At 40.8% G+C, this 12,502-nt stretch overlaps 1 protein-coding gene across 2 annotated transcripts in view; it reads right to left on the reverse strand.

Annotated features, from left to right (window-relative positions):
* Positions 1 to 263: 263 nt before the first annotated feature.
* The window catches only part of CD99L2 (CD99 molecule like 2), a 102,061-nt gene continuing 89,822 nt past the window's right edge, over positions 264 to 12,502 (reverse strand). For both annotated transcript variants that reach the window (XM_040323808.1, XM_040323809.1), the window contains 3 exons: positions 11,255 to 11,374; positions 6,089 to 6,154; positions 264 to 1,862 (listed from right to left, as the gene is read on the reverse strand). In XM_040323808.1, coding sequence (XP_040179742.1) covers positions 1,798 to 1,862; positions 6,089 to 6,154; positions 11,255 to 11,374 — 251 coding nt within the window. In that variant the 3' untranslated portion in view covers positions 264 to 1,797. The remainder of the gene's footprint in view (positions 1,863 to 6,088; positions 6,155 to 11,254; positions 11,375 to 12,502) is intronic.

Here is a 12,502-nt window from a genome sequence, read left to right on the forward strand (position 1 = left end):
TCAACACGGTTGATAAGGGACACATGTTGAGGGAATCCCTCTCGCGGAGCTATTATGTTCTCCTGGAGGGGGAACACAGTGATTATTGCCAGCAGCTATAGCTACTAGCAGTAGTCACATGCTGAAAATCTGAAATCGATGGATCGACTTGGGTACATTCATCCTGCCCATAGATGAATCGAATCTCCCTGCTGAACTTGCCAAGATTTGAACCATTTATGGCCGGCTTAGACTAGGAAAACAAAAACTAAATGAAAAAGTGATATTTAACAAAAATAAAATATTATTTTACATCATACAAAAAAGGGAACACCTTTTCCCACTAATCATCCCTTTAAATTGAATTAAAACTGATATTTCAGCCCTTTTAAGGAGCATCTGCATAGCGATTTTGAATATTACGAACAAAGCTGCTTCCAATGTGATTAGACAAGCAATCATTCAAAAAGTCTGCACCACAATATAAAATGCTAAGAGGATAATGTTTGAAACATGAAGATTGACGTCTTCAGACATGGTGCCGATGCAATAAATATTGGACTACAAAAACAATATATATAATAAGCTTTAGGAGTAGACAGTATAATGTAATAGGTTGCAGTACAGGTTTAGTTTACTAGAACAAGAGTTCTGCTTACCATCATAGAAAGTGATCAGCACAGGGATATTCTAAAGGTGGGAGTCACAGGTAAGGAAACACCCATGAAATAAGCAAAATCAGTATGTTAAAAAAGAAATCATGAAGGTTTACCTGAACCTAATATTAAAGGAGAACTTGCTATGGAGAATTAAAGCACAACCAGAGAGTGTGAGCTAGTACATCCAACGCCATGGGAGACCGTTCATTTAGCTCTGTCCAACTGTGAGGGTCAACCTGACCCAATACAAAGCAAGAAGAGCTCCACAAATCCCACAGTCAGTTCTATTTTAGGTTATACCTGTGTTCCAAATTTTTGTTTTCATTTTTTTTTGTACAATGCTTCTGTAACACAAGTAGGCTGCTAACATAGTATGGAACTTTCTAAATAGCATTGACCCATATTGGGATTCCTTTGCAAAACAGATGAGTGGTGCTTGATGCTTAGCCACGTCATGCAGGGGGAACAGTTTTAAGCTACTGCAATGTAAAATATTATTTTAAAAACTGCTTTAAGAATTCTAACTCTCCTAATGATTAAGATCAAGGCACCAAAATGGCAAGTCAAAACATGTACTTGGAGGTGTGCATATTCACCAAATCACTTGAGCCACAAAAGACGATGCATTGTGACCAAAGACACCAGGTGGTACCGACATTAGGCATTAGCTGCCGATTAGGCTCAGTAATATTTTTTTTATGTCTTTGGATCTCACAAATTAGGAGTGCCAGAGTCTACAATGGTCATAGTCATCATAGGTAAGTAAATAAGTGTACCATTCCCATTTGAAATAAACAGAGCTGCTAAAATATTCCACAAATAAGCTACAGTTGACTACTATAAACCCTAATCCCTTAAATATGCAAAAATAGTGCATTTAAAAAAAGTAATTGCTAGCTAGAAATCTTTGCCTTCCTGTTTTTATGATTTGTTCAGTAAGACGGCAAAGAGTGTAACATGAGATAAAAACACTGACTTGTTTCTAAAATGTAAACATTTAACTCTTAAAAAGGAGCGACCCCTATATTATAGTAGACAATGCCTAAGCATAGGATGACTTGGTGGGCATAATAAATAAAAAGACAAAATATTTCAGCCCCATAGACAGGATGAAGCTGGCAAACAACATTAGGGGGTAATGGAGAACCTACGAAGGTCTTCAAACTTTAGATGGATCTTCTGAAGGAGGAACAGCAGATTGAGATTCCAGAGAAGAATATTTCACTGGAACAGACACAGAAAACTTGATTAGATTTATACCTCAGATTTTTAATTTATCACACATTCATATAAAAAGTAGACGTATAAATAAACTTGGATTATCTGAGAATAGTCAGAATCATAGTAAGCACTTCCCCACACAATGCCTGTCTACCACATCCTTTTTCCTAACCAGAGAAGAGATCAGCCATTTCCAAATATTCCATGGTCAAAAGAAGTACTGTAGTTCAGATCATAAGTGATGGCTGCATATCCTAAATGGTCAGAAAAAAAAGTATTTTCTCTTCCGTTCATGGACGGACACAGCCGCCTTTAACCTTAGGGTATATATTCCTTTACTTCCAGGAGATCTCTCCTGGAAGGAAGTGGATATAATACCCTAAGGTCAAAGGCTGCTGTGTCCGTCCATGAACTCAGAGAAATGGATTTTACGGTGAGTACAAAAATCCTATTTTCTCTTCCGTACATGAACGGACACAGCAGCCTTTGACCTTAGGGTATTATATCCATTTCCTTCCAGGAGAGATCTCCTGGAAGGAAAGGAATATATACCCTAAGGTCAAAGGCTGCTGTGTCCATCCATGAACTCTACGGTGAGTACAAAAATCCTATTTTTGTAGTTTTGAATAGCTGTCCACCTCCCCTCAGGGGAGGTTCACCTTTTCAATTTGTCATGCTAATCAGAAAATGGTGAAAAATACAAGGTTTTACAGTGGCCACCAGAAACGAAAATGATGGGAAAATCTTCCAAAGGGAAACACATGTTGCCATGACATTGTCTAAGAGATTTCCTTTCACTTTGGAGAGTTCCACCTGCTATTTCTCTAAAACAGGACCTAAGGGGAAATCTCTAGTGGATCAAAAGCAACAAAGGGTAACCCTGGGTTTAAAACTTCCCTTAATCTGTCCAAAACGTTAAAAAAAAGTTTGGTCTTTAATTAATACAATCTTAGCGTGTATTTTCTGCCGAACTGGCCGTTTTTGGCCTGTGTGTACTCGGCGTTAGTGTAATGCACATGCACCCTGAGGCTATTCTCTGTATCCATGAAAGGTTTCTTATGATAGAGTGACAAAGGCAGTCACTCCACTGGCATAAGGAGAAGGTCCAGTAAAAGACGAGCTCCTAACAAGCTATTACACCAGCACTATTTGCAGACACGATATCCTGCAAGCTGTGAGCAGGTCTTCAAACTAGAAAATAGACAATGCCATGTGTAGCTGGCATTTAAGAAAAGTGAGGCTGACGATCACTGTGGTGTGAGCGGAATGAGAGCATAAGTTATGAAGTCTGATTGGTTGTTTCTCTACAAGTACTGACATTTCCTTATAATACAAAAACACCACCGCTGCCATTTCTCTTCTATTAAATGTGTCAGAAATTGCAACAAATGTGAAACTGTTTAATAACACAACAATGAGAGGTGAACAAATAAAACAGGCCTTTATCTCACCATAAGCCTGAAAAACACTAAAAAGTGATTGGAGGACCGTTTTGTTGTATGTGCAGGTGACACATATATGCACATATGATGGTAAAGTGACACCAGGAAGATTGTGTGGTAAATACAACACTTCATTTATTAAACCAATAAAGTTCAGATGAAACCATATGTGAAGGTTAACTCAAAGGCCTCAGTAAATGGGAATGATCAATAGAGTGCAAAACTCATTGAGCGGAATCCATCCTGTGTGATACTCTCTGGGGCTTGGCTGTGTTGCAGGGATATCGACAACTGAGCCAACCATGGGTGGTTGTATCCCAATGGTGTTTGGAACCAGGTAGGAGTGATATCCCGATGGTGTGGGAATGGCTCAGTCCGATTACTCAATCTTCGACTGTTGTTGGAGCCAGGACTGTCATGCAGCCTGAGTCTGAGAAAGGTGGCCCAGGTGTGTCCAAGGCAAGGTCTGAGCAGGTGATGGAACGCAAGCGTGGCTAGTGTGTGGAAAAGAGAGCGGTCATCTTGACACCACTTTTTGGGTGTGGCCCTTTGTCAAGTCCTTGACCAAACACTAACCTTCACGTCTGGTTTTATCTGAACTTCACTGCTTTAATAAATTTATTGTCGTTTTTACCACACAACCTTCCTGGTGTAACTTGACCCTCACATACAAGTGGTCCTCCAAGCACTTTTTAGTGTTTTTCTAGCTTATGATTTTTTACATCTCCAGGATGGATCATAGTACATCACAACCATTTCCCATGAAGAGAGCCCTGAGGTGGTTTTAGCGCCAACACATTTTTTGTCATTGTGGTTTGCTTTATCTCACCATGCATCCAAGTGACCAGCTGAACTATACAGACTGATACAGACAGTAAAAGACACATACTCATTACAGGCTAAGTTCACCTTTTTTTCATAAAGTAGCCAAGGCAGACAAGGGGCCACAGTAGCTTAAAATACATTGTGCTGCTTGAAAAATATTGTTTATTGCAAATGTCATACCAGTAGGCTTTCTCGTGAAGACTGCAAGTGTATACCACTCAGATGAGTGCTTGATAACAACAGTCCAGTGTGGGTGCCCGCCCCAGCTCGCCACTGCAAAGATTCAGGATAAAGAGAAATCGGCAGCATACCTCCACAGGACCGATGCAAATTTATTATTTTAATATCTTCACAGTCAAAGAAACAAAACAGGATAAACTGTTAACACGTTTCACACTTAATTTACGTGCTTAATAGTCAACATTCATCCTGTTTTGTTTCTCTGATATATTAAAAGAATCATTTTGCATCAGTCCTGTGGTGATTTCTGAAGCATGGTCAAAATACTCCCAATGTTTACATGCCTATATCCTGACTAATTTCCAGGACATGGGCTACAACAAAATGGCCACCAAGCCTTCTTAGAGGACAACTAAAGTGATAATCTTTAGCTGCACTCAAAGGTGGTGGTTCAGTGGCCATTTTGTTGTAGTCCAATGTAGGAGATGAAAAGGGGCTACAGCAGTGTGAGAATCCAGTGGGAACGTGCAACTGGAGAGTCTTTGCTGTGACAGGAGAGAGCACACGGCACATACACAGCCTTTGAATCAGGAAGCATGTGAGCTCCTGCCATGCAGGGGGCGAGCGCCCAAAGACTGTCATATCCTGGAAATCAGCCCTGATTTAGGAATGTACACACTGGAAGTAATTTTGCCAGGCTTTGTGTGTGACAGAAAAAGCCTGCAGGTATGGCATTTAACAATCATTATACAAAAAAGACTATGCACCTGCTGCGTCACTGGGAACCCGATGCTCGTGCCCGGCGGCAGCGATGTCCGCCAGGCACCCGCGATTGCCCAGTAACTGAGCAGGACCGTGGATCTCTGTGTGTAAACACAGAGATCCACTTCCTGTCAGGGAGAGGAGACCAATGGTGTGTCCCTTGTACATAGCGACACCGATCGGTCACCTCCCCCAGTCAGTCCCCTTCCCCTACAGTTAGAATCACTCACTAGGGTACACATTTAACCCCTTGATCGCCCCTAGTGTTAACCCCTTCCCTGCCAGTCACATTTACACAGTAATCAGTGCATATTAATAGCATTGTTCGCTGTATAAATGTGAATGGTCCCAAAATAGTGTCAAAAGTGTCTGATATGTCTGCCACAATATCGCAGTCAAGATAAAAATCACTGATCACCGCCATTACTAGTAAATAAATAAAAACTGAAAATGCTATAAATCTATCCCCTATTTTGTAGCCGCTATAACTTTTGTGCAAACCAATCAATATATGTTTATTGCAATTTATATTTACCAACAATATGTAGAAGAATATGTATCGGCCCAAAACTGAGGAAAGAAATTTTTTTTTATATATTTTTGGGGGATATTTATTATAGCAAAAAGTAAAAAATATTGCTTTTTTAAAAAAAATTGTCGCTCTTCTTGTGTTTATAGCGCAAAAAATAAAAACCGCAGAGGTGATGAAATACCACCAAAAGAAAGCTCTATTTGTGGGGAAAAAAAAAAAAATTAATTTGAGTACAGTGTTGCATAACCGCGCAATTGTCATTCAAATTGTGACAGCGCTGAAAAATGGCCTGGGCAGGAAGGGGGTGAAAGTGCCCTGTATTGAGGTGGTAAACTAGTGGTTGCCCCGGTCTGCATGGGCCAGTTTATGTAAAAGGTGAACTTAGTCCTTTAACTTCTGAACGTATTCCAGGTGGGAGCAATTACATAAGCAGTTTATAAAATAAAACAATGTAACATGAATTATCAAGACTAAAAGAGGAACCTTACCTTGAGGTTCTTCAGACACTACCCCCTCCATATGCTCCCCTTTCACATATTCAGCATTAAGTCCTTCTGTAAAGGGAACATAAACAATACACCCAGGGTCTTTCATCGTGAATCAATCTGAAATGAGCAGTCCTACTAAAGTCATCTATACAGAAAGCTATCAATACATGGAGCTTTAATAGCTGTGATTATTTTTTAGAAGTGGAGGCCTGGTTTGCTACGAGACCTTGTATCTGACGGGCAGTTACTAAATAAAGATAACTGCTAGAGTGTTTGTGATGTCTCTATTTTGCACAAGCTGTTCTCACAGTAGTAGAATACACCGGCAATGTATATTGTGCAAAAGAACAGCAAGACACTAAGAGCTATTATACGCTGCTCTGGTCTACGGTAATACAGCTGTCCTTGCTGGCTTCAGATTTTCTTTGTGCTGAAGGGAGGAGGAGGAAAAAAAAAAAAAAAAAAAAGACTACTGCACGGCTCATTTCATGATTTCTATTTCAAGGAGAAAATAATGCCATACAGCAGCATGAAGGTCTCTGTGTAAAAAAAAATGACAGCGGTGTGTGGCACAGTGTATATTTCAAATGAGAATTGGATGACAAATGTTAATATAGTGTTTTTACTGTTAAAGCAGGGAGAGGAGATAAAATGGATTCCTTTTATATTAATCTCCATGCCAATATATGGTATTTAATCTGCTTCTTCACTTTTTTTTTTCAGATTTTTTTCACATATTTATTTTGCAAGCATAATTTAATTTTAAAAAAAGCTCACTCCCCAGTGGGGTATAAATATAATTCATTCGAGTAAATATTTCAATTTTTGGGGTGGAAAGTGACCATTTGGTACATTAAAAGAATTGTAAACTGGAAAAATTCCAATTTCCTCCAGGATTATTGTATAATTGGTGTATAGGATCACTCATTTATTTAAACTGGAGCTTGGGAAAGCTGGTCACAGTAACCAACCAGATGTTTGCTTTAGGTATCTCCAGAATATGGCAGAAAATCTAATGGAATCTGATTGGCTATCATGTGCCACCTCTTAATTTAAAGCGGAGTTTCACCCTAAAAAACATCTATGTACCATCCCATCCAGCATACTTGTGTCAGCTACAGTATGCTTTTTTTTTGCCCTGTATTTACCGTTTAATCCTTCAGTTTCTTTTCAGACTCCTGCGGGGGGTAGGCGTTCCTATGTAGAGGGGAACATGATTGACGTCCGGCTATGGCGTGTCACGCATTCCGAAAATAGCCGGACTAGGTCTCGGCTCTTCAAGGCGCTATACGGCGCCTGCGCATGGACTAGGAGCTGACTGCGCAGGCGCCGTATACAGCTGAGTCCTATTTTGGCTATTTTCGGAATGCGTGACGTGCCATAGCCGGACGTCAATCATGTTCTCCTCTTCATAGGAACGCCTACTTCCCGTGGGAGTCTGAAAAGAAACTGAGGGATTAAACGGTAAATACAGCGCAAAAAAAAAAAAGCATACTGTAGCTGACGCAAGTATGCTGGACGGGATGGTATATAATTATTTTAGGGTGAACCTCCGCTTTAAGCTTAGGCCTAGTAACATTGCATCACCCCTTACAGATGTGTGCTTCTATGCAGCTACAACCTCACCATGACCTACAATTTTATATTTAGCGGTGTGTACTTGACCAGCTCATTCCGTAAGTGCATGTCTCCTATGTTATGTCAGAGAAAACGTTAATAGCATCTTCGGTCCTCCTTACTACATTGACAAAACCTTAAATTACAAGACATCTAAAGGTTGATGTCAGATTCTGCAGCTACCAATCCTGATGCTGCCAAATGGTCAATTAGCCAACACAATGCCGCTAAGAAGCTGTCTGTCCGTCTGTCTGTCTCTACCGACTCGCTACTTCACTAGTTAAAAAAGCAAAATTCTGGTCTCATCATATTATGATTCAGCAGAATTCGGGAAAGCAATTCAACTGCTGCAAAGTCAAACATCTGAAATCAGATAAAGCCATCTTTTAATTCTTTGTAACCATTATAATTCTTTTATTTTGTGTACTAGGCATTTTTTTAGGCTCCTATTTTTAAGCTACGAAAAACGCTGGAAAAAACACTGGCTAAAGAACGCTGGTAATAGCTTTTTGCAGTAGCGTTTTAGGAGCATTTGTGCAGTAAAAAGGAAAAACAAAACGCCATTAGTAGGGTTTAGCTGCATTTAGGAAGGTTTCTTGTGGGAAAACGCTCCAAGAAACTCTACAAAAACAATAAATTTTTTCTGCTCCTAGACGCTGAAGCTCAAAAAACTCTAATAGCCTTAAGTAGTGTGCATGGACGCATAGGATAAAACTATTTAGCTTCTAGAAACCAAAAAAATGCTAATTACAGCTTTTAGGAGCTTTAAAAAAACAAAAACGCAAATGTGCATGTAGCCTAAAATTTGCTCACATGTCCTAAGTGTTTCTCAAAAACAGCTTTTGTGCTGTTTCGTACATGGAGGAATATTTCATTAAAATTGCCTTTACTATACAAAGCCCTGTGCCCAGCAGTGTACCTACACATTAACAATGTAGCTGAGCAACTGTTTTACTTTGAATAAAGAGAAAACAGGAAACAGGTGCCTCTTAGGTAAGACTGTAGTGTTTAATAGACAAAGCGTATTAAAAAACTCACATTGTAGTATCTTTAAACAGGCACAGTAGAGTCCAGTGAAACTGATCTCCATCTCAGCTGTCAGCAGTGGTCTCGTCCTGTTGATCCGTGTGAGGCTGGCGTCATGACCAGCTGGAGTCTCTTGGCGTTCAGGCGGGAACCAGAGCGAGGTCTAGAACGCAGCTGATGGGTCGCAGGAGAGGGCTGGAACGCAGCGTATGGCGGAATGGCGCACACGGACGTAATCGCGACGCGTTTCAGAGCGTGCACACTAAGATGATCAAACTTCATCAAACACCATGAATTTGTTTCATAGAGGCAGCTTGTACGACTATAAATTCATATAATCTCCCTATATAGTATTGTTTATAGTAATAATTTATCACTCTGGATCCCGCCTGAACGCGAGAGACTCCAGGTGGTCAGGACGCCGGCGGCACATGGATCAACAGGACGAGACCACTGCTGACAGCTGAGATGAAGATCGGTTTCACTGGACTCTACTGTGCCTGTTTAAAGATACTACAATGTGGGTTTTTTAATACGCTTTGTCTATTAAACACTACAGTCTTACCTAAGAGGTGCCTGTTTTCTATTTAATAATAGTAAAACAGTTGCTCAGCTACATTGTTCATGTGTAGGTACACTGCTGGGCATAGGGCTTTGTATAGTAAAGGCAATTTGAATGAAATATTCTACAATGTGAGTTTTTTTAATACACTTTGTCTATTAAACACTACAGTCTTACCTAAGAGGCGCCTGTTTCCCATTTCCTCTTTACATGCTTCGAGTGTCCCTCTACTCCCCCTGCAAGGCTGCCCTGCTACTACAGACTGTCTTCCTCACACAGAGCTAAAAAGCTCAAAGGACTCTTGCATGAACTCACGTTGCATACTATATACCAGGGCTCAAAATTTCAAGTCCTGAGCCACTAGCCAGGCCTCAAGAGTTACTCGCCACCAGTTGCCCCACCTAATTCATACACTGCCCTGCGCCTAATTTCACCCGTAAACACGCCCTCGTAGATTATCTCATGGAATGACAAGGTTTTATGCAGAATCAAGTTACAAAATTAAATATTACCAACAACAACTTTAACAAAATGGGACAGGGCACTGGGGGCAGACCAGAGGGACAGGGCACTGGGGGCAGACCAGAGGGACAGGGCACTGGGGGCAGACCAGAGGGACAGGGCACTAGAACTGGTTCCCCATTCTCTTGCTGTCTCCTCTGCAACTTCCATCCATCCTCTCTCTCTCTCCCATTCATCTCATCATCAGGAGCCTGTGTGTGCGGCTCCACGCTTGCATGTCCCCACTTACCCCTTTTATTCAGGCTGTTCACAGTGCTCAGGCTAAACTTACATAGAGCACAAGGAGAAGAAAACTGCACAAACTAGAAGGCTGCCGCTCTCATGTCAGGGCAACTTTCAGTGAGCGCTGCACCGCAGTGGTAATTTTTGCAATCTTTCACCTCACTCATTACTTTCTGCTCTCCAGGTACATTGGTCGGGGCCCGGGGGAGGGGGGCAAGCTGAGAGAGGTCATACTGTTAGGTCCCATGGCTTAATGAGAATTGTAAGGAGAGCACCTGTGTACTGCTCTGCCTGTGCGCGGCTCAACAGACTACTTTTCCCGAGCATGCACCTTTCCTCTTCGGCCGCCAATCTCATCGGGACTGTAGGCACAGATTGGAGGGAGATTGGTCATGTAGCCCTGTCATCACTCGCCCCCAGCTTAAATCCACTCGCCAAATGCTAGTAGGCGAGTGGAAATTTTGAGGGCTGCTATATACTACATCCTGCGCCACTATCCACTGTAATTCTTTACTTTGATTAAATGTGTTCCATCATTTGGCATGATTCATATGATTGCACATGACTGAAGTCATCTATATGTCAATAAAATTATTCTAATAAAGATATAGTGATAAAACAATGCAAAACAAGAACTGTAAGCAGTATTTATCTATGGTATCATTAAAGTGGTCCATTTGTAAAGTAAAATATGTAAGAACATTAGTCAAGTTTTGTTCTGGTGCCCAGCACTACACATGATATTTAACGCACTCAACTTGGCACTGTGTTGACTGATAGGGTAGCCCAGATCTCCTAATCTAAAGGTTGTGTGACTGCAATAAATTCCCTTTTCTGCAAATCCCAGTATAGTAAGTCTCTTTAGACTGTAGAAGCATTGCAAATAAAATTAAACCAGGAAGAAAGCTTGGTTCCTCAAAGCAAAATGCGCTCTTTGCACAAGAGAGGCGCCGAAAAGTGCAAGAATCTGATTTTACTTTTTTTTTTTGGGCACATAAAGCAAGATCCTGTTTAAAGAGGAATCGAAATGTAACTGACAATATGGGAAATCTCCCTCTTAAGAACCCACAACCTTTTATCATGCCTGTTACAAATCTTGCCCAGTCTACAGATGCCTCTGTTGGATTCACCATATAAATATTAATCATATGCAAAGCTTGACAAATCTAAGTGGCAGGCAGACATGCTACAAGTGATATTTGCAGAAAACAACATACGTTGAATGCTGAAACAAAATTTCTTCTGTTGATACGAGATGTAACTGGATACAGCTCCAATGAGTGCCATGGCCAAAGCACTAGCAATTCCTGCAATGGTTCCCGTCTCCGCTAAAGTACCTGTCATACAAGAGCGGATAAAACTACTAAGAATATACAATGATCACTAAATGAAATTTGTAACAGTTAACACAAACAGAACATAAACATAGCACAACGTTAGGGTAGTGTTTACAAAATCCAGATCTATGCTTGGTCCATAATGCCCCCTCTCCAACACTTTCTCCATAATGCCCCCTCTCCAACGCGTCACCTCCTGGGTCCTGTGACATTGTCTTGTTGGCTGTCATTTTTGGAATAAAATACATTGGATTTTTTTCCTTGGAGTGCAGCCATCCTTTTCTTCTCATTGGATTGACTTAGAGCTTACATAAGACTGACTATATTTGCTTCCAGCAGCTGAAAGGTTCAGTGAGTGAGCAAAGAAAAGGTAAGGTTTTCTAAACCTTAAGGCACATGTAGAGAAGTGGTCGTGGTCAAAATTTAAAAGCAGAACAATGTTCATCTTACATATAAAGAGCTTTAGAAAACATGACCTATAGATTACATAGCTATAAACAAAATCATTTAAGGTCAGCATTCTGCTATCCATCTTGCTTTGACTGCTTAGGGCACTTTTACAGCATAAGCCTTCATTGGAGTAAATCCAATTATATGGAAAAATAAGATTCTCTGCACAGGAAGAGTTAAGCTCATATGTTTGCTTAGGCAGTCTTAGAAATAAAGCAAAAAGAAGATTTCCGAAGAGACCAGATTTCAAATTAAGCTGCTCTCTTTATCATACGAATGGATAGAAATTTTCAATAACAAAAAAAAGTTGGAGTTACACTACATCCTAAGTGCCGGTTCACATAGGGGCAACCCGACTTACAGCGCGACTTTGCAAGGCGACTTCAGCGCGACTTGGAGCAACTTACAATGCAACTTAAAGTTGCCTCCAGGACAGGCGACTTTGGCTGTGGCCAATCACAGAATAATCAGCTCTGTGGGAGGGAGGGGTTTCCCTGAGTAAACCATTTTCTTTTCCTGTAAAGTTGCTTCAGTTAAGACAGTGATCCGACTTTGGAGGCAACTTCCATTGAAATCTATGGGTACAAGTTTCCTACAAGTCGCCTTGAAGTAGTACAGGAACCTTTTCTGAAGTCGGAGCGACTTCAGTAGTGTACATTAAAGCCCCGTACACACGGT

The sequence above is a fragment of the Rana temporaria genome, chromosome 9, assembly GCF_905171775.1.
Source record: "Rana temporaria chromosome 9, aRanTem1.1, whole genome shotgun sequence".
Classification (NCBI taxonomy): Eukaryota; Metazoa; Chordata; class Amphibia; order Anura; family Ranidae; genus Rana; species Rana temporaria.